This window comes from Lissotriton vulgaris, chromosome 12, assembly GCF_964263255.1.
Source record: "Lissotriton vulgaris chromosome 12, aLisVul1.2, whole genome shotgun sequence".
NCBI classification, from domain to species: domain Eukaryota; kingdom Metazoa; phylum Chordata; class Amphibia; order Caudata; family Salamandridae; genus Lissotriton; species Lissotriton vulgaris.
Genome location: NC_141700.1, coordinates 732,133,427 through 732,161,327, shown reverse-complemented (window position 1 = coordinate 732,161,327; position 27,901 = coordinate 732,133,427). Strand labels below are relative to the sequence as shown.

The window sequence follows — 27,901 nt, the reverse complement described above, 5'->3', positions numbered from 1 at the left end:
TCGTCAGCCGGCTGTAAATGCGCATGCGGATAAATCTCTACCACTGCGCGTGTCTAGAATTCTTTAAAGGAACCTGCCCAGGTGGCGACCTCTTCTGTGTCACCTGGAGGGGGCGAGCCTGTCAAGGGGAACACAGGGACATAATGAAGGGGGAGTGGCCATTGGTGCTGGCCCTGCTTTGTCTCTTCTGGGATCAAAGCCAAGGCGCTAAAGAGGAGGAGCAGGAGAGGTTGCCCAACAAGTGTGAAGGTGAGCCACTGGCTAATCGGGGAGTTGTTAGGTACATGGAATGATTTCTCCATCTCTGCAGTCTGGTCCCATGGATAGATACAGTTGCAGAACAGTATGCTTATCTATGGAGAATATGCTCCAAGCACAGGAGAACACTTTGGCGTGCAGTTTTTTAGTTTTTTAAAACTATGAGCAATACGTAAGGTCACCAAGTTATATGCGTAAGAACTTCTGCTGAAAGTTTGGATTTTTGCGATGCTTTTAATATTTTCGCAATATTGCGTGCAAGTGTAATTTGAAATAGCTTTCCCTCATGAGTGTTAAAATACCCACTATGAAAAGTTATGTAAAGTATGCAGTCGCGAACAAAATTCTTATTGCAATTCTCATTTGAAATCTACAATGTATATATTTTGAAACTAGAAAATTAGTGGGATAATATAACTTTGTTGTTTAGGGGGAACCATTTACTGCACATTTAAGTTTAACAGTTTGGGAACTACATTTGGGTGTCGGAAAGTAGAAAACTCTGAACGCCAAGAAGACCAAAAAGCAACCATCGTCCAATCCAAAGTGGCTCAAGAATCTGGTTGTCCTAAACTGCCCCCTAGTCATATCCGACTCAGTTAAGTCTCTAAGCATCACCCTTGGCAAGAACTTATCAATTGAGCCCCACATCAAAAACTCTGCAAAAAGTGCTCTTTTTACAATAAAACACCTCAAGAAATTGAAACCTTTTCTTCCCCATGATGACCTCAAGACAGTAGTCCAATCCCTAGTTCTCTCTAAAATCGACTATGGGAACGCCATCCTTACAGGAACTCCAAAAGATCACCTAGCCCTTGGAAGGGCAGTGCTGAACATGGCTGCTCGACTTGTATCTGGAGTAAAAAGATTTGAACACATCACTCCAGCTCTCAACTCCCTCAATTGGCTTCCCATGGAAGGGAGGTGTATTTACAAGCTGGCCTGTATCACACACAAAACCCTTCACTCTCCGGCCCCCAACAACCTGAACAACAAACTGGTAAGAGCAGGTCAATCCAGAACACTGAGAAACTCCAACTCCTTCTTATTCCTCCGAAAATGAAAAAGAAAGCCACCCAGTACCGATCGTTTCTGGCAACGCTCTCAGGATATGGAACACTCTCCCTGGAGTCCTCAGATGCAACCCCTCCTCCTGTTTCAAAAGGGACCTGAAACTCCATCTCCTTAACAAATACTTTCCTGACCAACGTCAACTAACCTAGACTTCAATATCCGAGTTGACTCCTCTCTCTCTTGACATTCAAGGATAGTTGGTGACCGTACTACGTTAATCACCTTTTTCTTTTTATTGTTCACTCCCCCTCCGTTACTGTATTCTTTATCTTTGGTTTGCTTCCTTACTGCCAGCCTACTATGTAATGTAATGTCCTTCTTTTTTTCACAGTGTGTATGTAAATCGGTCTGATACCTACGGGTCAAGCTAGCGCTATATAAAACTTTTAAAATAAATAAAAAAATACATAAAACGATGTTCAGGAAATATAGCGCAATTGTACACTGCTAATGTTTATGTGATGTCTCGAGTGGTGTTATTTGTGTCGAACATGAGCCGATCATAACCGGTTTGAAAACCACAGGAGTAACCCTTAGGCCAAGGTTGGACTTGGGTACTAGTATATGTAAGACAACAGTGTCCAACTTTGTTTCATTGAAAGTTAATTTTCTACATTCAAGTGAGATAATAAAACAAAAACACTGGATGTAAAACCACCCTAAACTATTTAATGAAAAAGTAAAAAAAAAAAAAACTTCTGACCCGATTAAAAAAAAAAATCAAAATTTGCAATTTTGTATAATATAATTATATATAGCTGAGACAAAAAAATAGACTTCTAACAGATATAGGCATTCTCACTGTAAAAGATGATCCAAAATTGTAGCCCCAAAAAGCGATAAAACTGAAAATGTAACAGATTACATTGAAAACACATTTACAGCATTGCTTCAATTATAAAGTCCATACTATTCAATTATTTTTGCATAAAATGTCTTTGTGGCTGTATGTGTCAATGATTTTTCGACCCTAACAACTTTACCGATCCCATCCTGACTGGGATCGAGGGAGGACATCAGAATAAAGCTGCGTTCTTGTAGTGCGACAAAATTATCCAGTTAGTCCAGCAACGCTAAGAAAATTGCAGGAACCTGTGTCCATGGTACCCCAAGAGTGAAACCTGGATTAAAAGCCACAGCTTCATCCCAGTATCCTCTACTCAGTTACTGGATTTTCTCCTTACCGCAAGCAAGTTGCCTGATGGCTTAATTTGTTTCCCCAGACTTTTGATGGCTATTGCTGACCTCCTGTTCTCCATTATACGTTTCAATTCCCCTGCTTCTATATTGATTACCCTCTTTTGAAGGCTAAGTGACGTAGACTCTCATTGTGCTAAGTTTCATCTCTTGTCCTGATAACGACCCAGAAAATCTTGTGCAGGTGAAACATTGTTGGCACATACAGCGACAAAGACGTTTTAAGGATTCTATTTTATCTAGAGCAAAAATAACTGAATACTATGGAATTTGAACCAAAGCAATTCTCTTAAACTGTTTTGTATGTAGTATGTCTCTGTCTTTTTGTTTGATTACTTTTTGAGCTACAATTTTTGATCACCTGCATCATGTGTTAGCCTTTTACAGAGAGCATTAGAGTGGCATTATGATGTAACAGAAACACATATGACTCAGCACCCAGGATATAATAACATCATTAAACAGGATTTTTGATCCTTTTCAGAATAGTGGAATGGCAATAAACACATCACATAATTCATCGACTCCTTGAAATTGTTTTTAAAAAGTTCTGTCTTTATTCGTATTTCCTTAAAAACCTCTGTCCGCTGTAGCCAAAGCATTTCATCCCATGAAGGGACTTCTTCAGGGCTGATTCCAAAATCTATTAAGGCCCAGATTTGAGAAACCCTGTTTTCCTTCTTCCTAGACATCCAATGGATGTTGTTCTCATGTAAATCCCATCTCGTATGGCGATAGACCATTTACTTTTCAGTGAATTTAGTCCATTCGCGTTTGGTAGCCCTGCACTGTTCACAAATAACGTGAAACCTCGCTACCTAATGGTTACGATCCCGAAAACACAGAGTTATGCAACATATCCACAATGCACTGCTTTTAGAATGACACATGAAACTGCCATGACCTAGAAAAGACAGAACAACGTTCCCAATGTTATCACTTCAGTCTTTTTTGCAAGAAATTGTGCTACTCTGGAGACGTCATTAACAAGTGCTGGGCATGTTAAAGTAAGGCCTATTATGTAATGCAAGTGCTTTAGTTTACTCAGGCATAATGCTTATTGTGGTCTAGTAGGGAAGTGTTCACAAATGTACACAGCATGACATGGCAAGGCATTCAGGTGATGCTTTATGCATAAACATTGCATCATGGAGTAGTGTGGCTCACTGGTTAGAGGAGGCAGACCTGGAAGCAGAGGTCAGCCCGGGACCAGGGTTCAATTCCCGGCGGGTCTCAGTCCGAAAATGTCCACAGACTCGACAATTCTCGCTCCGGTGCCTTCTCGATTCATGGGTTCACACTCTGCGACTCTGGGCAATAGCTTGCTTAATCTCCACAACAGCCCCTCGCGGTGGGATGCCTGGCTTTCACCTTGTGGATACCCTGCCGGGGTTATCTCACAGGGGAATACCAGGACGGGTTCCCTAAGCAAGCGCTTAGATACCGGGTCGGTGATTTGCGCTATATAAATACATGTACATTTACATTTACAGTTACATCATTTGCTTATGGCAACATTTAAAAAGCGGGAATTTCTTTATCCAATCTGCATCGTAAATTGTTTATTTGGCGGGTGCATGCACAATATTACACACTTAATTACATAATAGTTTGTGGATGGCTTGTTTTTTTAATCAATATTTTGTACAGAATTTTTTAGTTATTACAATTTTAGTGCTTCAAAATGTTGACAATTATCTGCAATTACAAGTCCTGATCATGACCTACTCAAGTTTTTGACCCTTGAGTCGAAACGTCAGCATATCACACTGAATAGATTTTCATGCTGTATAAATTGTGAACTTTATGTACTGTCCTTATGTGCACTACCATAATGTGCACATTCATTCTTAACTGTTACACCGCAACATGTCACTGCACCGCCTTCTTCAATTGCCACCTGGCTGTGTTAATTTGTTAACCCTATAATATTTGGCCACAATATGCATACGTCTGAATAAATGATGGTACTTTTATTACATAACCGGCTTTGCTTCAGACGTTCATGGAACATATTACTGATGTTTACAAAGTAGCACAATTCTTTATAAAAAAGAGTAAGTAATTCCACTGGGAACGTTGTTTTGTTTCTGGTCTACTTGCTCGGTTCCCTGGTGAATATTGGGTTGCCCTGTTTTTGTAATGATGTATATAAACAGTGACTCGTGTCACACTGCATCATCGATGACCTCATTGAACAACAGCTGTTTAATGTTTATTTTATTTAGGATGATTCAGTATAGTTGTGGTTTTAAACAGTTCCTGCCTTCATGCGGTCTCCATCTGTATCTATGTCAGATGATATGTCGTCAACTGATTGAGTGTAAATAGTGAATGAAGGCACATTTCACTGGAATGGAAGTTGCTGCACTACTGATTAGATGACTAAGTCACCTAGTAAGTGACTGAGTGTGAGAGCATCAGGAAATTGTATTGAAGGAAGTTACTTGGTGGTTGAGTGAGTTAGTAAATGAGTTAGGGACTCAACAAACAAGTGAGTTGGTCTTCAACTCTATAGTCCTGAAGTGCTACTCATGTCAATACATGTTTACATAAAGCACCAAAGTATAACATTTAGTTACAAAAGTTTCAGAAATATAGCCTGAAACATTGTGACAAGCTTTGAAGTAGTTTTGTCCTAAGAGGTTTGTACAAGTGCCCAGGGCATAGTTCCAGGATGAAGAAGGCAGGTAGAGGTTCCTTACGTCCAGAGCAGGTGTGAGCTGCAGTGCCCAGCAGACTCGATCAGCTCACTTTTCTGGCTGGAGTGGCTTTGAGAGAGGGTGAATTAGTGAGGCTTAGGGATGGTAGCTACTGCAGTTGGGGGCGCAAGAGCCTTTGGGAAGCAGCTTTATGTGCATTGAGGGGAGAGATTGTCGGAGATGGTTTATCCATGGGGAAGACGATGGCATATATTCTTGTGTACAAAGAGCTTCAGCTAACTTTCAGTGAAGGTACTTGCAGCAGGGATTTAGCTGGCTGTGAAGCAAGGCAAATACAATGCTCGAGTCTGAAAAATGCCAGGTGGATGTTCGAATCTTCTGCCTGTATTTTCTATGAGCCTTGGGGATCAGTAAGCATTTAGCTGTGAGGCAGCCCAGAGAAAGGTGACAGCCACCAGTGATGTGGGTTGGGGGGCTGAGCTTTCCGTAGGTTCGGTTTGAGTGGAGATGAAAAAAAATTGCCCATAAAATATTCCTGAATTATGAGATTAAATTATTTTGACATCTTTTTAGTTGGTGGTTACCAATATGTCAACTTCTCCTTCCAAGGACAGCTTTTGAATGTGTGGGATAAAACACCTCTGCTAATGCATCTTCTCTCTGACCCCTTTAGTGTGTAAGTTCCTCACTGTGGAACTGCAGTCGGTGCTGGAGAAGAGTAGTCGCTCAAAGGAGGTGCTGGAAATGGGGCAGATCCTGGACTCTGGGTCTAGGAAGAAGAGGATCAAATACAACACATCGTAAGTGGTCCCTTTAGAGCTATCTTCTTCTGTATCCCTCTCACTCTTCCTCACCACTTGCCCATAAACTCCTTTCTTTTTCAGGGAAACTCGTCTCGCTGAGGCTTTGGATAACATCTGTGAGCGTATACTTGAGTACAGTGTTCACGCAGAACGGCATGGCAGCTTACGTTATGCCAAGGTACCCGAGGACCATTCATAACTATTTCAGTCCCAACGTGGATTCCTGCAGTATCAAAAACACTATAGGAGTCTTGCTCCCACTTCCTGTGCAATCCTCTTGCTATCAGTGCTGTGTGTGCTGGACTGAGGTGTAATGTGTGGTATCATCCTTCTCTTCTCTGGACAGACTGTGCAAGGACCTGTATGTGTTTTAAGAGATCAGCTGGCCCTATACTTCTAAGTCATTGATAGCCGCAGTACTTTAGTACCTTATACCAGATAGTTGAGGGGGACGGACACCCTTGCCTTTTCTATTCCTGTTTTTTTATAACTGCACAGTAATCCTCACATCTTGGACTAGGGCAGTCATTCATGCTTATCCCAATATTCAGCAATACTACTAGTCATTCACTTGTGTCTAGCACTGTAAGCTTGCCACCTCTTTAAATTTGTTAGCATCTAGTCTCAAGCTGCCTTTAACACTGTCACAAATCTTGCCCACCTGCACCACAGGGCCAGAGTGAGACCATGACCACCCTGAAGAATCTCCGAAACAAGGGGGTGAAGGTCGAGCTTGGGATCCCAGAAGAGCTGTGGGACGAGCCATCCATTGAGGTCACTACCATGAAGAAGCAGGTAAAGAGGATGTAGGTCCAGGGGGCAGACCCATGCCAGATTTTCATGATAATCACTTGCTAAATCACTGATTTTTATTTTTAATCAGTAGATGTGCATTTACCTTTATGTACTTTTCCTAATAATCCGGCCTGGATCTGGCTCCCCTGCAATTACGTTAGAAACCTTTTATTCACTTGACGACAGTCTTCTGCTACATTCACATCAAACCTAGCATTTTATGGGTTGGAAAAAGTTCAGAATTGTGGGAGCAATAAACTGCCCTTAGATAAAATGTTAAAAAAGCCGTCTTTGTCCCAATTTATTTCCGTTGACCCATCTTGAGTATTCAATGCATCTTAGTTAAAAAGATTAACTGATGGGAAAAATCTTAGCTTGACACCACTTTCTGTTAAGTCCTTGCAGGATGATAGGTAATCATTGATTTCACTTTGGCATGGGTTCTGGCATCAACTGGGATATTTGCAAAGAATAGCCTATTGGGGTACCAGTTGCACTCACTCGCATTTTGTCCATGATACTAAAATTGTGCTATTGCTTAAAAACACATAATCGCAAAAGCCCTTCAAGACCCTATCTTTGATGGCAAGGTGACCACAAACAGCCCTTTTCGAATCATGGAGCTCTCAAGATAGAGAATTGTAAATGTAGAGTAGCTGTATTTAGACAGTTAAGTGAGTTGCTTGGACTAAACCAGTGTAGCGTTTCAATAATAGACTGGACCTCATGTATATTAAAAGATGTGCTGGGATCTTCCATCCTTCTTCCGAAGTCCATGGCTGCAGTCTGTTCTGTCCTTACTGGCCCTCCCTCCTCAAATGCTACTGCACCTACAAACTGTCAGCAGCAAGGTAGGGATGAAAGCTCAATATTATTTGATAATGCTGCTCCTTTAGAAAAAGTAACAAAAAGGCTTGGAACAAACTGGGAATTAATATCAACCATGGTGATTAGGGCTTGAGTGACGGTTTTCCTGGTGTTGATGCGGAGGCATCTGAAGTTCTTTCGGAGCATGCAAAGGGTGTGGAAGCAGGTGGAAGAGACTGTGTTGATATAGCCCTTCATAGAGAGTTTGCTGTCCAGGATGATGCCACGGTTGCCGGCGTGGTATGTCGGTGTGAGTCCGAGTTTGGAGGGCCACCAGGTGTTGTTCCTCGAGGGGTTGGTGTTCCCAAAAAATCAGTCTTCCATCTAATCCATGTTAAGTTTCAGGCAGTTGGTCCTTATCCAGTTGGCGACACACGTCATGCAGTTGTGCAAGTTGGTTCTAGTGGTAAATGGTTCTTCTGGGAGTGAGAGGATGAGCTGGGTGCCTTCTGCATGGGATATGATGTTGAGGCCATGGGTTCCGACGATGCCGGCCAGTGGCATCATGTAATTGTTAAACAGGGTAGGGCTGAGGAATGAGCCATGAGGGGCACTTCAGATGATGCTCTTGGGTTCCCAATTTAAGGGTGGAAGGTGGATTCTGTGGGTTCGTCCTGTGAGGGAGGATGCAATCCATTTGAGGGCGTCTCCTTGGATCCCGATGTGGTGGAGTCTCTTGATGAGGGTGTTGTGGGATACGGTATTGAACGCTGCTGAGAGGTCGGGGAGGATATCTGTAAAAGGGTGCCTCCCAGACCATCAATTGGTATGATTCACAACTAAAGGCTCAACACTATTATCCATCATGGTTTTCTATTTAACCTTGGTTGACTCTCATACTTTTTATATATACACTTATTTTCCAAACAACCCTCATGTAGCTTGTAACAAGAGGTCGAGGAGGATCAGGGCCGCTGTTGCCCCTGGTTTGAGGAGGGTTGTTGTCTTGGCATAGATCAGGGCGATCTCCCGTGTTGTGGCTGGCATGAGACCATTGATTGAGAGGTGTCTAGAAGGTTGTTTCTCTCCATGTATTCAGTAAGTTGGTGGCTGATGACCTTGAGGATTTTGGCAGGGAAGAGTAACAGTAAGATGGGGTGGTAGTACTTGAGTTTGCTGGGTTTGTTAATGAGGGGTCTGACCGCTGTATGTTTCCATACATCTGGCAAGGCAGCCACAGTGATGGATATGTTAAGAATGGAGGTAAGTTAATAGCTGATTTCCTTGCTTCAGAGGTTGAAGAGGTGGTGGGACAGGGATCCATGCGTGCTCCAGAGTGAGTGGAGTTCATGATGGCTGTGGTGCTCTGTGTGGTGAGCTGTCCCCATGAGGTGAGGGGGTGGTCATGGGTTGCGTCAGTAGGTATGAGGAGGTTGCAGAGGTCAGTGGCTTGGGGTTCAAAGTTTCTGTAGATGGTGGATATCTTGTTGTGGAAATAGTCCGCCATGATGTCGCAGAGTTGCTGCGGGGGGATATCGGGTCCTCGGTTGCTGACAGGCAAGAGAACTCTCTGATGATGCAGAAGAGTTCCTTGCTGTGATTGGAACTTACTGCGATGCAGTATGCGAGGGCGCTTCTTTTCATGTGTTTTAGGTGTTGGTAGTATTTGTTGAGCGCTAGCTTGAAGATGGCTCGGTCTGTGGGTTTTTTGCTGGTGCGCCATCTTCTTTCTAGCTGTTTACAGTTGTGTTTCATAGTCCTGAGATCTGAAGTATACCAACTGGCTTGTTTGGTGGATCTGCTGATCTTCACAGGGTTGATGAGGCGACTCTGTTGGAGCAGTTGGTGATCTAGGCGAAGAAGTTTTGGAAGGCGTGTTCCAGGTTGATTGCTGAGTCGCTGTGGGTTGCGTTGAGGGTGTCCTTTCATTGGATCTATGTCACTTTGTTCCAACTGCAGTAGATAGGAGCTGGGAGGCTTTGTGGTGGTGCCTGGGCATCATGTGATGGTGAAGAGGACGATGGCGTGTTTGGTCCTGGTGAGTTCGGTGACATGGCTTTACTTGACTCTGTCACTGGCAATGAAGATCAAGTCAAGCGTGTGTGCCATATTGTGTGTGGGGTTGGTGACCAGCTGGGTGAGGGAGAATTTGCTCATGTTTTTCAGAAGGTCAGCGTTGTTGGGGTCGTCGAGGTGGAAGATGAGGTTGCAGAGGAAGATGTAGTGCTTGGAGTCAATGGCGAGTGAGGCAATGGATTCAGGGATAGTGTTGCAGCAGCCGGGGCGTGATCCTGGAGATCTGTAGGCAAGAGTGCCTCCGAGTGTTGTTTTGTTGTCTGTTGGAGTTGGAAGTTGAGGTGTTCCATGTTGTCATCTTCGGCAGTAGCGCAACGTGCGGTTTCTTTGTGGATGATGGCGATGCCACATCCGTGTTTGTTGGTGCAGTCCCAGTTTATCATCACGATGTCAGTGGTGGACGAGTTGAGCCAGGTCTCTGTGAGGAAGATGACCGTGAGGTAAGGGTGGTTGTAGTTAGTGAGGTAGGCGTGGTGATGGTGTTCATGAGGGTATGTGGTCCTGTGAGGCAGGCGAAGAGGCAGTACTGATATGTGAAAGGTCCTACCGTTGGTCGAGGCAATGCAATGCATCAGTTATTGAGCTGTCTGGAGTCCAGGGCTCTGAGTTCTTCGACGGAGTATCTGTATGTGGCAGGAGGGCCGGTGTTCCTAGATTGGGCACAGTCCAGGCACAGACGTGCTTGCCTTAGGCGTACCCGCGCTGTAGGCTCCATTAAGTTGGTCCTGGGTGGGGGGCAGGGTGCTGGGTTACACGAGCAGGCGGCAAGGCAGGCCAGCTCCTGCTCAAAAGCCAGGAAACGGCTATAACAACCGTTAACAAGTTAAACAACTGTGAGTGAAAAAACAAAAGATGACAATGAGGCCAAACAATAAGGCAGAAAACAACTTCTAACAACAGCTTCAGTGAGCAGCACAGTGAATCAGATGAAGGCAACACGAGTACAATGTAGCCTAGTAAGTCACAAATACAAAGCACTTACCTACCTGGCTGTGTCAGGTAGACCTGCTGAGGCCACAAGGTGGGAGCCTATCGAAAATCTGCTTAATGGGGTCATCTTGCAGCCTCCCTTTAGTAGGTCCTGGAAGGGGGAGTGGGGTGCTGGGTGGTGGGAGCGGCAAGGAAAAGGAGCAGACGGCAAGGTGGGACACCTGGCTTCTGCTCCAAAATGGACTTCAACGGCGACAACAACCATAACAACAAGTTAAACAATAGTGGATGAAACACATCAAAAGATGACAGCAAGGCCAAACAATAAGGCAGAAAACTACAGTAAACAACAGCCTCAGTGAGCAGCATGGTGAACCAGATGCAGGCAAAAAGAGGACAATGTAGCGCAGTAAGGCACAAATACAAAGCAGTTCGCTGCCCGGCAGGGCCATGAGACCTGCTGAGGCCGCAAGGTGGAAGCGGATCGAGGAGCTTGCCTTCGTACTGCGGTCATGTACAAGTGCATGGTGGCTGCAGCACTAATCATCTTCTCATGATCTTAGTCAGTAAATACTGCCAGCGTGGGGAAACATTAACGCTTTTCCGGCATCTCTTGGCACACTATAGATTTGTGTGCATCCATTTTGCCTGGTTGGGTGAAGTGTACTGCAATTGGTTGGCCCCATGTTGCTGGCCTGGGGCAGGAAATAAAGAGGTAAATTACTTCTGCCTGCCCCACACCTACTGTAGGCACAGAAAGACTGCACATAAGAGCACAACCCAAGGAGACAAAGATGAGAAGATGACAAAACTAATTTAATACGAAATCCACAGTCCTTATTTCCTAAAGTGCATAGGCGGGTAATGTCTGAACTCTTGTCCGTTTCATTATAAAGTTAGCAGGGGTGGTGTAAAAGTTCCCCCTCAATAAGGCCTGAGATTGCAGCGTCTGAGATGATCGTCTTTATCCGGTGGGCTTTCTAGGCCCATCCAGGAAACATTAAGTGATGAGAAGTACAGTGGGAATGGGCAGGTGTGTTCCTTCGTCATCCTCCTTTTCTTAACTTTACACCTTGTCTCTCGTCCTGCAGTGTGAAACCATGCTGGAGGAGTTCGAGGAGGTAGTAGAAGATTGGTACTTCCATCACCAGGGCGAGGGACTTCAGGCTTTCCTGTGTGAGACCCATGTACTGCGGCCGAGTGACAGAGGTAGGTGTGTGTGGTCATACAAACATGGTATGGGGCAGAGCTGCTATCAAGTCAGCTTGTCTGTCATCCCATGTGAATATTATAACAAACCGATTTGTCGAGGAGAAATATAAGCAGGAATAGTGGATGCAAGATGCCAAGGGCGACATGACTGGTGACTGCGCAGAAAGGCAGGTGACGAAGAAGACATCTGAACCATGATAGTACCCTGGGTGCACATAAACAGAATGCATGGGGAGACCCACGTTGTCCTCACCATTATCTTATTTATATCCGACTTGTTACCATGAAGCCTCTGAGCCTGGGTCCATGTCTTAGGGTCAATTTTTTTTAAAAGTTAAATTTTTACTCTTTTGTAACAGTGGGTTTCCTCGTAAGTGGAAGTTACACTAGTCGGGGGGGAGATTGTTCCAAAGTGTCGCTGCTGTACTTGGGGAAATTCCCCCACACCTCCTATTTCACATCCCACTCCCTCACATACACAAGATCTTTTAGCCTGTGTAAGCAAGGACCATTATGCCACCCCTTAGTATATCTGCTTGTTTAGATACTCTGACCCAGTCACATAGATTGCTTTATATACCACCAAGAGTGATTTTAACTGGATTCTCTTATTTTGGCTTAATGCCTAAAACTTAGAACGCCCATTGTTGGACCCGTCTGCTTCTGAGAGTCCCCTCACCACTATGATTTATTTTGTTCCCCTGTACCTCCAAAAATTTGTCGCTTTTTATTTTTTGTCTACCAGGACTTTTTGTGTGATTGTCTCATGGGGCTAGATGTTCCTTGACACTCAGTTACTCACGAGGTTTCTGGCACCTATGTACAAGGCACCTGGCGAAACCTGTGAGTCTGGAAACTGAGGTTGACAACCTGTGTGTGTGTTCAAACTTAAAATGGTGGACACATAATTCCCTCATGTGAGTGACTCCCATTAGAGCCTACATGAACTCTGGCCTTTTGAGGTTTTGGCGCCCTTTTGCTTGGCGCGCATTCCTGACAGGAATTCCTTTAGTTTCCTCAGGAACACAAAATGGCTGCTCCAGAACCCCAGTATGGTGGCTCTGAAGGACCAGAAAGCACCTCAAAAGTGCCATGTCATGAGCCTACCCAGAGAAGGTTCTAGAACCTTCTGGCTCGTGCTAGCACCCCAGGGCACTGGCTATATAAGGTCCAGTCCCTGGCGGCCATTTTAGTTGTTGATTCCTGATTCCTGATTTGACCTCGACAAGGAAGGAGTTCTAGACTGACACCAGATTGACACCTGCCCTGTTGACCCCTAAGGCAGCTGGTGACAAAGGCAATAGTGCAGCTAAGGTTGCTGGCGTTGGATGTGACTGGCGTTCCAGTCAACAGCGTGGGCGGTGACCTAGCGCCTGTAGCGCCTGCCCAGCGACTGCCTTGAATTCCCCAAAAGACTGCGGCCAAGTTCGAGTGCCTCTCCGCCCCCCCGGTGGCTGAAGCGATTGTGGAAGCGAGTCGCCAGGCGAGCGTGACATCGCCGCGATCGTGATCCCCCCTGAAGTGCCCCCTTCGTGAACAGCGCCTACCGCGAGGAGCTCGGACGTCTCCGAGCCCCATCTGCGAAGAGCGCCTCCTGCGTGGACCGAAGGTGAGGTGGTGCGCCGGGGCGGGGAAGGCCAGCCTGCATTGGGCGGGACTAGCGAGTCAGCCCCTCCTTGTTGACCCGGGAGCTGAAGCTGTGGGCGGGAACCACCCCGAAGAAGGAAGTCGGAGGGAGGTCTGTGGAGCCCCTGCGAGCCCCGTTGCTGGCTAGAGAAGTACTGTGCTTGACTGCATCGTCCGCTACAGCTGATGTGAGGTGTGCCGTGTGTTCCGCTAAAAGACTGCGGTGTGTGAGAGCTAAACAGCGGCATTACTTTGACTGAACTGTGGAGTTTTTGCGACCTCCCCGGCAGCCCGTTCGTCGTCTTAAGACTCTGAACTGGTGCCGCCAGGGTTCTGAGGGCGAACCAGCCCTGTAGGCGAATATTGACCCCCAGCGCCAAGTATAGGTCCTCTCCCGGTGGCAGCCGAGTGTGAATGAGCTGCTAAATGTATTTCCTTGCTTTCTAGATACACGCGTGTGCATCGAGCGGTTACAAAAGAGTCCCAAAAGTAGTTCTGTATCCCGAGAAGCCTGAAAGCCTGTCGGGCTGTCCAACTAACTGTAAGAGTAATCTCTCCTTTCTCCACACTGGAAAAGTGACTGTATTTAAAAGTGATTAATTGGTGGCAGCGATACCAGTCATTGGTGATAACTAAAGTGATACTTAGTCCAGTCATTATTGTGCTAGACATTGCTGATATTTATTGTGATATTTATTCTGGTCATTGATATTATTTATTCTATTTATTCCAGTCATTGCTAAATTAATATTGATTCTACTGTATTCATATCTGCTATTTATCCAGTGTATTTATTCCTTAGAGTCCAACTATTTATTTATTTATGAGAAACCAGTATTCCATTGAGCAAATGCTTACCAGAAATGTAACTGTGAAACCCTAAGTGAATTTGCTACAAACCCAGAGAACTTTTATATAAATGAATCGTATTTTTCCATAACAGTGGTGTGGTGTCCTTCTTTTTGTGTGGTGTACAGGGGGTTATTATCGGGTCCAAGCTGGCTTAACACTATAGCCTTCACCTGCCTAGCCACTCGAGTCAAGCTACCTTCCCCCTTTATGCTGGGCTTGCCCGCGCAGGTCCAACATAAAATTGGTGGCTCAGCGGTGGGATTGCGAGCCGTGCTTGTTGTGAACCCCATAATAATTCAGTGTGCACCACAGGTACACACCCGGAGTTTTCTCCCAGCGGCCCTCTAATTTAACTTTTTGTTTTTTTCTAAATTCTTGTCTGGTGGTGGGTGGAAGTGACCCTCAGTTGTTCTTATCCTTTCAACCTACTTCGTGGTAGTTGTCCACACTTTTTGCTGACGAGATGGAATTCAATATGTCAGAGTTGGAGACCTATACTGTGGCGCAACTCAAGGATTTCTGTCAGGAAAGGGGTGTGTTCGTCAGGCGAGGGGCCAAAAGAGAGGAGCTCCGTACTAGTCTGCGAGCCTGGGTGGAGGCACACACGGAGGGAACGGTGGAGGAGGAGGAATTTGACAGAGATACTGTTGTTGAGGTAGTGACTGCAGGTCCCCCGGGGGTGGGTGAAATGTCAATCAGCCCCAAGGTAACTTCACGGGAGGGCAGCAGCGTATCCTCTAGAGGGTTGTCTGAAACCGAGTTGGCCGACAGGAGGGAAGAAAGACATCTGAGGTTAGAGTTGGCTAGGTTGGAGCTGGAAGAGAGGAGGATGGAACACGAGTTCAGGCTAAAGGAACTCGACCTCAAGTCCCGTAACAACACTCCGGAGGGTGTCGAGTCTCAGGAAATTGCCAGGGAGCCCAGGCCTCATTTACCTAAGGACGTGGTCGCCAGCTACACTGCTGGAGACGACATTGCTAAATGGCTGACAGCCTATGAGGTCTCCTTAAGAGCCCATGGGATCCATGAGAAGCATTGGGGTGGTGGATTATACCGGTACATGCCTCCGTCAGGTAGGGATGCCCTATTGGCCCTCGACCGGGAGGAACAGGTAAATTACCCCGCCATGAAGGTGGCGCTCATCAGGAAGTTTGGGTTGACCCCCGAGAAATACGGGCAAAGGTTCAGGGGCAGCCACAAGCTGAGCTCACAAAATTGGGTTGACTTCCTGGATTATGCCAAGAAAGCCCTGGAAGGGTGGGTCCAAGGTAGTGAGGTGGAGAACTATCACGGGTTGTATGACTTGATACTCAAGGAACATCTACTCGAGAAATGTCTTCCCGAGCTGAGGCAACACCTGGTAGACAGCAAACTTACTTGCCCCCGTAAGCTTGCTGAGGAGGCAGACGTCTGGGTAAGTACCAGAGTGTCCACGAGGGGGACGGGAGGAGAAACTCAGAAGTCCGGACAGGGCGCTCCCCAGAGGAAAGAGGGGGGAGATAATAAGAAACAGGAGTTCTCCAAAGGCCCCCAAAATAGCTTTAAGGGGAAAAACACCTTCTCCAACCCTAAGGCTAACCCGCAGAAGAACCCTAATCCTGGCCAGAGTCAGCAGCCAAGGGTTGTCCATTGCTTTGAGTGCGGTGGTATTGGACATTATAAGGGAGACGTGAAATGCCCAAAGAGACCACCCCCTCCCACTGGAGGAAAGGCCCCGGGAGTCGCTAGTGCAGCGCTTGGGGAGGAGATGTCCTTGAGTAAGGGAAGGGAGTGGGCGGGAGTCACCTTAGTGTCCCTGGGTGATCGGGCGATGGTTCCAAAGATCCAGGTGCCCGCGAATACTACCAAGTATGGGCAATGGGTCACCATCAATGGCCATAGGGGGGAGGCTCTGAGAGATACAGGAGCCAGCGTGACTATAGTCAGGAGTCATCTGGTATCCTCAGAGCAGGTGATTCCAGGCGTACTTCATCCGGCCGCGATGGCTGACGGCCGAACGAGCCACTATCCCGTGGCCGAGGTTCCCTTTGAGTGGGGAGGGGTTGCAGGTTCACTTCGAGTTGCCGTAAGCCCCGCCGTGCCAGTCGATTGTTTGCTGGGCAATGACATGGAGCACAATGCTTGGAAGGAGGTGGAATACCGGACTCATTCTGAGATGCTGGGTACACCTGAGTGGGCCTGTGTGAGTACCAGGTCGGCGGCTGCTCAGAAGGAGAAGTCGCGTGGGTTGGAGCCTGGAACAATGGCCCACCCAGCTGCCGAAGAGGGAGCATCTCGAGGACAGGAGGAGCCTGCCTCGGTGTCCGTGCCCCGTGAGACGGATAGGCCACCGGAGGAGGTGGACCCGGAGTCCGCGGAGGAGGACATGGTTCCGTTGGAGGACCTGCCTATCCCCGCCGAGTGGCGAGTGGAAGGAGGACCGTCCAGGGAGGAACTGAGCAAGGGACAGAGGGAATGTCCCACCCTCGAGGGTCTGAGGCAACAGGCTGAAGCCCAGGCAGCAGGTAACCAGTCTGGGAACTATCGTGTTTACTGGGAGGATGGTCTCCTCTACAGTGAACCCAGGGCGCCAGTGCACGGATTGTCACGGGCCCTGGTAGTCCCACAGTGTTACCGAGCCTTCTTATTAGAGTTGGCACATGAGATTCCATTGGCAGGACACTTGGGTCAGGACAAGACCTTTGCCCGGCTTGTCCCCCACTTTTATTGGCCTCGAATGAGGGTGGCGTCCGACACTTACTGTCGGACGTGTGTGTCATGCCAAGCCAGTGGGAAAACAGGGATGAAGCTAAAGGCTCCCCTGGAACCACTTCCCGTCGTTGGCACCCCCTTTGAAAGGGTGGGCATCGACATTGCTGGGCCCCTTGATCCACCGACATCATCCGGTCACAGGTTTATCCTGGTACTGGTGGATCATGCCACAAGGTATCCAGAGGCCATACCTCTGAGAACCATCACTGCACCGGTGGTGGCGAAGGCCCTGATGGGGATCTTTACCCGAGTGGGTTTCCCCAAAGAAGTTGTGTCTGACAGGGGGACCAACTTCATGTCAGCATACATGCGGGCAATGTGGAAGGAGTGTGGAGTGACCTACCGGTTCACCACTCCTTATCACCCACAGGCCAATGGCCTCGTGGAGAGATTCAACAAGACGTTGAAGGGTATGATCAGAAGTCTACCCGAAAGCCTGCGGAGGAAATGGGACGTCCTCCTACCCTGTTTGCTCTTTTCCTACAGGGAAGTGCCACAGAAGGGAGTGGGTTTCAGCCCCTTCGAGCTTCTGTACGGGCACCCTGTACGTGGACCTCTTAGCCTGGTGCGAGACTCCTGGGAAAAGTCTCCCCGGAAAGTTCCCCAGGATGTGGTGAGCTACATGCTGGCCTTCCGAAGCCAAATGGCTAAGTTGTGGAAGCAGGCTTCTGACAACTTGGAAGCCAGCCAGTCTGTAATGAAAGCGTGGTATGACCACAATGCTCACCCGGTGGAGTTGGAGCCTGGCCAAAAGGTGTGGGTGATGGAGCCTGGAGAGCTGAGTGCCCTCCAGGATCGGTGGACAGGCCCCTTTGAGGTGTTGGAAAAGATGGGCAAGGCCACCTATTTGGTGGATGTGAAAACCCCTCGGCATCCGCATCGGGTGTTACATGCCAACCGCCTCAAGCCCCACTACGAGAGGCCCGAAGTCACGTTAATCATGGTGACTGATGGATCGGAGGAAGAGGACACTGAGCCTCTCCCCGACCTATTTGCGTCTCAAGAGAAGGATGGGTCAGTGGAGGGAGTGAAACTCTCACCATCTTTGACTCCTGAGCAGCAGGAGGAATGTCGCCAGGTCTTGGGGTCATTCGCTCCTCTGTTCTCCCTTGTTCCGGGTAAGACCCACCTGTGTACCCATGATGTGGACACAGGAGACAGCCCACCTGTGAAGTCCAAGTCTTACCGGCTGTCTGACAAGGTGAAGGCCAGCATCCGAAGCGAGGTAGCCAAGATGCTGGAGCTAGGAGTCATCGAACCCTCAAGTAGCCCTTGGTCTAGCCCGGTGGTTTTGGTTCCCAAACCTGCGCCTCCTGGCACCACGCCAGAATTGCGATTCTGCGTGGACTATCGAGGACTCAATTCGGTCACGAAGACCGATGCTCATCCGATCCCTAGGGCGGATGAACTGATTGACCGGTTGGGAGCTGCCCAATATCTCAGTACCCTTGACCTCACCGCAGGGTATTGGCAGATTCCCATGACTGATGGAGCCAAGGAAAGGTCAGCCTTCTCCACACCTGATGGACACTACCAGTTCTGTATGATGCCCTTTGGGCTCAAGAACGCTCCTGCAACATTCCAGCGACTGGTGAACATGATCCTCACCGGAATGGAGTCCTTCTCAGCTGCTTACTTAGATGACATCGCTGTCTTCAGTAACAGTTGGGAGGATCACTTGCAGCATTTGCAAGCTGCTCTCCAGGCCCTGGAACGGGCTGGCTTAACGATCAAGGCCAGCAAATGTCAGATTGGGCAGGGGTCGGTGGTGTACTTAGGTCACTTGGTGGGCAGGGGAGCGGTACAACCCCTTCAGGCAAAGATTGAGGCAATCATGGCCTGGAAACCCCCCAAGACCCAGACTGAGGTCCGAGCCTTCCTGGGCCTCACAGGTTACTACAGACGGTTCGTGAAGGGGTATGGCACTATCGTGGCACCCCTTACAGAACTCACGGCCAAGAAGCAACCCAGGAGAGTCATCTGGACGGAGGCTTGCCAGCGAGCCTTCGACACTCTGAAACAAGCATTGTGTAAAGCTCCAGTCCTGAAGGCTCCAGATTTCACGAAAGAGTTCATTGTCCAGACAGATGCATCCGACATTGGCATTGGGGCGGTGTTATCGCAACTCAATGAAGAGGGTCTGGATCAACCTGTAGTCTTTCTGTCACGAAGACTGCTTCCCCGGGAACAGAGATGGAGTACCATCGAGCGGGAAGCCTTTGCGGTGGTCTGGGCACTGAAGAAGCTGCGACCATACTTGTTTGGCTCGCACTTCCTGGTTCAGACAGACCACCGACCCCTTCGTTGGCTCATGCAAATGAAGGGGGAAAACCCCAAACTGTTGAGGTGGTCTATCTCCCTACAGGGAATGGACTTTCGGGTGGAACACCGACCTGGAGTTGACCACGCCAATGCAGACGGTCTCTCTAGGTATTTCCGCCTTAGTGTTGAGAACTCCCAAGGGGTTGGGTAGCTCTCCCCACTTTCAGCTGGGGGGGACGCGTGTTGGACCCGTCTGCTTCTGAGAGTCCCCTCACCACTATGATTTATTTTGTTCCCCTGTACCTCCAAAAATTTGTCGCTTTTTATTTTTTGTCTACCAGGACTTTTTGTGTGATTGTCTCATGGGGCTAGATGTTCCTTGACACTCAGTTACTCACGAGGTTTCTGGCACCTATGTACAAGGCACCTGGCGAAACCTGTGAGTCTGGAAACTGAGGTTGACAACCTGTGTGTGTGTTCAAACTTAAAATGGTGGACACATAATTCCCTCATGTGAGTGACTCCCATTAGAGCCTACATGAACTCTGGCCTTTTGAGGTTTTGGCGCCCTTTTGCTTGGCGCGCATTCCTGACAGGAATTCCTTTAGTTTCCTCAGGAACACAAAATGGCTGCTCCAGAACCCCAGTATGGTGGCTCTGAAGGACCAGAAAGCACCTCAAAAGTGCCATGTCATGAGCCTACCCAGAGAAGGTTCTAGAACCTTCTGGCTCGTGCTAGCACCCCAGGGCACTGGCTATATAAGGTCCAGTCCCTGGCGGCCATTTTAGTTGTTGATTCCTGATTCCTGATTTGACCTCGACAAGGAAGGAGTTCTAGACTGACACCAGATTGACACCTGCCCTGTTGACCCCTAAGGCAGCTGGTGACAAAGGCAATAGTGCAGCTAAGGTTGCTGGCGTTGGATGTGACTGGCGTTCCAGTCAACAGCGTGGGCGGTGACCTAGCGCCTGTAGCGCCTGCCCAGCGACTGCCTTGAATTCCCCAAAAGACTGCGGCCAAGTTCGAGTGCCTCTCCGCCCCCCCGGTGGCTGAAGCGATTGTGGAAGCGAGTCGCCAGGCGAGCGTGACATCGCCGCGATCGTGATCCCCCCTGAAGTGCCCCCTTCGTGAACAGCGCCTACCGCGAGGAGCTCGGACGTCTCCGAGCCCCATCTGCGAAGAGCGCCTCCTGCGTGGACCGAAGGTGAGGTGGTGCGCTGGGGCGGGGAAGGCCAGCCTGCATTGGGCGGGACTAGCGAGTCAGCCCCTCCTTGTTGACCCGGGAGCTGAAGCTGTGGGCGGGAACCACCCCGAAGAAGGAAGTCGGAGGGAGGTCTGTGGAGCCCCTGCGAGCCCCGTTGCTGGCTAGAGAAGTACTGTGCTTGACTGCATCGTCCGCTACAGCTGATGTGAGGTGTGCCGTGTGTTCCGCTAAAAGACTGCGGTGTGTGAGAGCTAAACAGCGGCATTACTTTGACTGAACTGTGGAGTTTTTGCGACCTCCCCGGCAGCCCGTTCGTCGTCTTAAGACTCTGAACTGGTGCCGCCAGGGTTCTGAGGGCGAACCAGCCCTGTAGGCGAATATTGACCCCCAGCGCCAAGTATAGGTCCTCTCCCGGTGGCAGCCGAGTGTGAATGAGCTGCTAAATGTATTTCCTTGCTTTCTAGATACACGCGTGTGCATCGAGCGGTTACAAAAGAGTCCCAAAAGTAGTTCTGTATCCCGAGAAGCCTGAAAGCCTGTCGGGCTGTCCAACTAACTGTAAGAGTAATCTCTCCTTTCTCCACACTGGAAAAGTGACTGTATTTAAAAGTGATTAATTGGTGGCAGCGATACCAGTCATTGGTGATAACTAAAGTGATACTTAGTCCAGTCATTATTGTGCTAGACATTGCTGATATTTATTGTGATATTTATTCTGGTCATTGATATTATTTATTCTATTTATTCCAGTCATTGCTAAATTAATATTGATTCTACTGTATTCATATCTGCTATTTATCCAGTGTATTTATTCCTTAGAGTCCAACTATTTATTTATTTATGAGAAACCAGTATTCCATTGAGCAAATGCTTACCAGAAATGTAACTGTGAAACCCTAAGTGAATTTGCTACAAACCCAGAGAACTTTTATATAAATGAATCGTATTTTTCCATAACAGTGGTGTGGTGTCCTTCTTTTTGTGTGGTGTACAGGGGGTTATTATCGGGTCCAAGCTGGCTTAACACTATAGCCTTCACCTGCCTAGCCACTCGAGTCAAGCTACCTTCCCCCTTTATGCTGGGCTTGCCCGCGCAGGTCCAACACCCATGCTGTGTTGAGTTTTTCTCCTCTTGCACCAAGAAGATCTTGCCTTAGATTGCTTGATAAATAAACATTAACACCACTTAATTGTTACACACCTACATGCATACAGGAACATGTTTCAGTTAGTCTGATTTGCCAGATTCCTAAAACTGACACTAGACTTGATTTTTGGTCTCAGAGTGGAATTGCCACTTGCTCATTTGTCAGCCTGATTCTCTGCTGATCAGACATGGAGTTGGGGCTTCGTGAAGTTGATGCTGACGCGATGTGAGGTGCATGATAGCTGGGTGGGTTTCATGGTCCCTGCTGCAGTAGACTGAACACCTGTAGCACGCACCTTAACTGCTACTTCTTTCTTTGCTTTTTTTTTTTATCGCTCAGCTAGTCCTGGGCATTTTTTGGGTAGGCGCATGCGCACTGGGAGCCCAGGCGGCCATACTGCTTGGGGTTGCCACCATGTACCCACAAGAGAACTACCAAGGTGAACGTGCGTTGGACACAATTGGTGATGCGAGCCACAGGGTTGTTATTATTCTAGCCACTTTTACGGGCAGGACACTTTTCAGGGGAGACTGTTCACAGTAGTTCTGACTTGGAGCTACATGAGATATGAGCCCTTACTATCATAATACATTTGTCACAAGTTCATGAAAGGGGTCAAATACTTATTGCGTGACTAGTAGCTAAAAATATCACCTCTTATATGTAATAAAACATGTCTGTATTGTAACAAAACATTTAAAACTAAAAAACTCATTAAACTAGTAGAACTTTTAAGTGTGGGGCTCACTAATACAATGAAAGATCAAATCTCAGGCTTAGGCTGATCAATCTCTAGAGTGTTGGGACGAGATTTTATCTCATATCAAAGACATATTGGGTTACCCAATTCCGGTTTCCATTGACTTTGCTCTCCTTGGAATTAGAGACCCCATCCTGATCAGGCAAATTAGGACTGATAAAGCGATTATGTGTCTGGGGGCAGCCAAGCTCACTATAGCAGCTGCTTGGAAGAAAACAGATGCCCCGGCAACGTTGTTGTGGCATGCCCGACTGTGGAGGATACTTTCCATGGAACGCCTTGCTGACATTTTCCGGGACAGTTACGAAGATTTTGTGCTCCGCTTGGGTCCTCTGGTGGCCTTTCTGTCTCGGGGTCTGCCTTCTGCGGTTTGTCCTCCGACGGTGCAAGCCATGCACCTCTTCCAACTATAGGTTTTCCTTTTGACTCGTTGCCACCAGGGGGCTCCTAAGCTATATTTTGGGTTTGCCTTAATCTCTACACTAGTCAATATGCCAATGTCAAAATTTGCCTCCTATGTATTATTTTCTTACTTTTTCCATTATAATTTAGTCACCACCCCGGATGGGGGGAGTTGCTTGTTTTTTTTTTGGGGGGGGGGGGGTGTTCTTTAAATTAGCATCATTCACTCTGTGCAGGGATGTAGCAGGCCTGGGGATTATGTGAAGCTGAACCCACCATAGCTGTTTGTACTGCAGCCCCGGACACTGCACGCCCTCTGGTGCCCTTGAGGTCACTATCCTCTCTGTTATGCTTTGTTCGATGCTTGATAAAAAGAAAAATGTAAAAAAATCTCTAGCGTGCCACCCTTCAGGTGGGCCACACAGAAAATTAAATAACTTGGAATTTATATCCCGCCCAAATTGCACACACACTACTGGGCGAATTACCCTAGACCATACCTCACCCTCACAGAGGACCGCTGTTGGTGGCGACGAGTCCACATCTCTTGACAGAGAAGAGTGGCAGCGGTTAAACTGAATATTGTACCCAGACTGCTCTATGTATTTCAGGCCCTGCCTGTCCAGATACTAAAATAAAAAATCCCCAGACAGCCGAAGGCACCTTAATTTGGGCATGCGAGCAAGCGCCTGTCCCTGAGAGTACCGAATACGCTTAGTATGGCAGGAGGCCTGGGAGTACCAGATATAAAACGCTACTTTCAGGCACTTTGAGACAAACATAAGATCCATGTGTATGCGGCGGTCATGGGACAAGCCTCATGGGCGGTACCCTGGATGCCGAAGCATGAGACCCGACGTCTGTTATTTCCCGGAGAGCTTGCGCCCCACACTGGTAATATGGGACTATGTATGCAGAAGCAAAATGTGAATGACAGCTGATTGGACCAATGGATGAAGAGGTCCATCCCAAAGCCCCTATGAATTTGTATTCAAAACTAGTTGGCAAGGGAGGGGATTTTATATCAGTGGGCATTGGGAAGTAATGTACTAGTCAACTCACTGGTGGCTTCAACCTACATATGGGTCTGGTAGGCAAAAGATATAAAGCCCAAATGAAAAAATTAAAAATAAGAAGTCTCTTAACACTAAAACAGTGAAGCCTGCTATGTGACATTAGAAGAAAATGGCCTATTGTGAACCACTAATGGACAATTAGCGTATTAAATCCGAGTTGGAGCTTTATTGTGTTCCGTAGCTCATCCTCACGTTACCCAGTGTTGAAAGATGTTGAGAATCAATAGTAATTCATGCTTGTCCACTCTGGAAGGCTTAAGAGAAAGCACTTCAACACTGACAGTTGTGGGCACATAGAGGAGTTCCCTGATACCTCTCTCTTGTCAGTCAGTCAGTCATTCACCAGCATGCTGTCTTCACCCGCTTAGCATCTTAGAACACCAGGATAAGACGTACACCAGAAAATAATGTCTTTTTAGAGGTCATAGGAAGTTCTGTCTGATATAATAGCTGGATTTTGTTTTCTGGAAATAGTTTATGCGTGAAGCACAAGTTCATCACTGAAGCACACTTCTTGACACAAGTAATCCGTTTGTTACCCAACTCAATGTTTATCGACCTCAGTAGGATGAATGGACAAGCAGGTCGGTCATGATTGGAGCATGCGATCACATGGTTAAAGCACAGGCCCATGCAATGGATGCATCCGATCTTGGAGCGCCCAGAGTGGCTGAGGGTCCAGGGAGGTGGGAAGCTTTAAAAGCGAGGCAGTCTACGACTCCTGTGGGCACGAGGCGCTTTCTGGCAGCCAGTGAGCTGGGTGACCTTTCTGAGCTCACATTCCTTCTCTGCAATGTTATTTAAGTCCAGGAACACTTGCCAAATCTCGTTGACTAGGGGGGACACCACTCAATAGTTCTCACGCATCCCTCTGACATCCCTGGGGGTGGTGGCATCACCTCCCCTTCTCCCGCTCAAGGGGAGTTGGAGCCACGCTGTTTGGTGTCTACAAACATGCACACATGCCACATGTCGAGGTTCTTATTCCTTTTACGTGACGAGGCACATTTAAATACTGCTGTTTGTAGTGCTATAAGTAAGGCAGTGCCTCATCGACAGGACAAATGAACTAGTTGTCTTACATTTGAGAGAGATCCCAGAGAAATGACCGGTGGCCTGTTTTTGTGATATAAAATACTGTCAGATTATGGAAACTCGTGGCAGGTAGTTTAGTGGAAAGGTAAAACGTGGCCTCTTTAATTTTTACAACTACGCTATGGAAACATCATGATTCTTTGCCTGATGAGGCTTTACACGACCTCGTCGGCTTTGAAGGCGAGCATGTTGAGTGCAGGTACTCGTCTCTGATGCTAGTATTGGTAGCTTGAGTTTTGTGTAGTTGTGGAAGGAGGTCAACTTTAATGTTTCTAGTTCACAGCCTAGTTGTTCACGTTAAGTTAATAAAAGATGATTCCGAGATAAAGCTATACACATTTATACTTTTTCTCTTCACCGCACGCATCTTTGTGCATTATTGTTTCCGGGGACGATTCGAGGCGCTGTACATTGGACTCCAGGATTGGCACATGCAGGAGAGTTCCAAAGTCCACCTTACCCATCAGCAGTAGCTCCCGTGTATCCCATTTCAGTTCCTCTGCAGTTCTATTCAATCTTTTCAACCATGAGCAGATCTTTTGAGAGGTGTTCGTTGCTGCAGAGGTATGTGTTTTCTTCTGCATCTATAGCGGTAGAGGGTCAGCTGGAATACAGAATGATCATTTTGGGTCTGATTGTGAAAGTTGATTTTTCTGAGTTCAATGTAACCTATTCCCTACTTACACCTGCCTTGCCCCTGAATTTCTGGGTGTAAGACCCGCTTACAGAAAAAAGGGGTGTGAGTTGGAGTCTTTGACGGTTAGGTCCATTTTTATTTTAAATATGGCATTTATTTCCAGTACTTGTCTAATACTTGACAAGTTCAGAGCATAGGTGCATGGTCTGCTTCTAATGTTCTAATAAAATGTGGGTATAAATGTGTTTTTTGCTAATAAATTGAAGTAAATTTGTGTTAATATGGTCCCAGATATCTTAATAGTGTTGTCGTTGATGGTTCTCTTATTGCATAACCGTCTTCTTTCTATTTTCCTTCACTAACAGAAGTGGAATCCAAATGGGAAAAATTATGAAACAGTGTTTCTTTTATTTATGTATCCCTATGTAATTAGTTTTGGCAGCTATTAGTGAGTCATTATTGTTGTATCTGAAAGTAGCAATCAGGAGATGCCTCTTGCTTCTGTTGTATATGTGTTTTGAACAAACTTTCCTTGCTAAAGCTTAGTTTGATTGTAGGGCAATAATTACTATAGGGCCAGCATTTCTCCACTATTATAACGCATCTGGAAATATTGGAACATTTTACTATGGTTCTGTTGTCTGTAACTTGAAGTATTCTTTTCTCCCTCCAAATATCTCGACATTTCAGAGTTCTTGTAAGCAAGTAAGTAAAGAGCTTGTAAAGCACATGAATGCCGAGGCGCCTTGGCGCTAGGGAAAGCAGAGAAATGCAGGAAAACCGGGTGATCTGGAGGACTAGAGCCTAATGTTGAGTGGTAGCTCGTTGTGTGCATTTATTCACACTTTAGAAAAAGAATACATTAGTCATCCAGATGTTCAATATGAATCTTTGTGCTAATAATGCCGAAATTAGAATTGTTACATACACAAACCTGGTTTTTTGGCAGTATCTAGTATTTTTAAGGTATGGAAATGTATTTAATTGTGTCACTGAAGCTAGATGTCCTGAGGACTGGTCATAAGATGCACCCTTTGATTCAACTATATTGTAATTTTCTAATACATTTCCTAGGATTTTTGCTGGTCTAAATACATCGGATGTCTGAGCTTAAAAAACAACATCAAATCTGGCGGATCTATGGAGCTGTGTAATTAGAAATGCTAATTTGGCTAGGCTAATCATTTTCATGTAATCTATTTCCATTTGCAGAATGGTGAGTTTTTGCCATAGCAATATGAATTCTTATTTTTTATGGTCTTATACTAAAGTGGGTTGAGAAAGAAGGATGCAGTGGATATTGGAATGCGTAGGCGGTGCTAAGTAAATGGTGTTGGGTGAAATTCAAAGGAAATTTTAGTCAGCAAAGTTTTTACAAAAAGATTGCATTTGAGATTAGATGTTGTTTGTTAAAAAAATCTAACCGTTGAAGTAAAGGCCTATGTTTGTCCTCCAGAGTGCCTGAAGGAAGTCTGGACCGGAAAAAAGGGGGACCTCGGGCAAGCACCAGATGAAAAGGCAGATGATGAAGACCAGCGGATGGATGTCCTGCCTAGTGACCAGTCCGGACCAGATCCTAGCGTGGACACCAGCCAATGGGAGGGCGGGCGCTATCCTGGAGAACTTTAACTAGGGAGGGGCGAGTGAGTCAATTGGGTCTCAAAGCACCTCGAGTGGATACCGTGAACCTCAGATGGGACAGATTCAGGCGGTCCTGCTAAGGGGATACTGTAGCATTATTGATTGAATTGGCAATGGGTGCACATGTGGTCAGCGGGCCGTGGGGAGCCTCCATTCGGCATCATGGAATATGCAGCATCCCGACAAACTGCCCCCGCTGTCATGGGGAAGGCATGATTTCTCATCTGTCTAAAGTATGAGAACCAGTAAAGGCTTTAGGCAGCAGTAAAGTAAAATTTGCTGCTGGAAATGAAATATTAGTTTTTGGCACAGAATTCGAAGGGGTGGGCGGGAGGGGGTTCACAGTATTGTTCGGCGAACAGCTATCTCCCTTGTATTTTGTGAAATGCCAAACTGTAATGCTGACAATCCACAAGTGTTCCACCCAGAAAAAGGGAAAGAGGATGCTATCAGCAATGAGTACTGTCAGTATTCTATGCTTTACAGATTAGGCAGCCAGTCGGATTATGTAGCTCAGCAGGTTTCTCGCCTGACATGTTTACAGTGCCCCAGCATTGTGCTCACTACAGACCTTGTATTTTTATAGTTTTTGTAATAAATTATATTTGTGGGTATAACAGATACATGAACA

The 27,901-nt window shown here is 46.9% G+C and overlaps 1 protein-coding gene across 1 annotated transcript; it reads left to right on the top strand.

The window, feature by feature from the left end:
- Positions 1 to 15: 15 nt before the first annotated feature.
- On the top strand, positions 16 to 27,901 carry CNPY4 (canopy FGF signaling regulator 4). Its single transcript, XM_086946012.1, has 6 exons — positions 16 to 249; positions 5,866 to 5,992; positions 6,077 to 6,173; positions 6,668 to 6,790; positions 11,695 to 11,812; positions 27,086 to 27,901. Exons 1-6 carry the CDS (start codon positions 18 to 20, stop codon positions 27,256 to 27,258), a joined length of 870 nt encoding a protein of 289 aa, XP_086802138.1. The 5' UTR covers positions 16 to 17; the 3' UTR covers positions 27,259 to 27,901.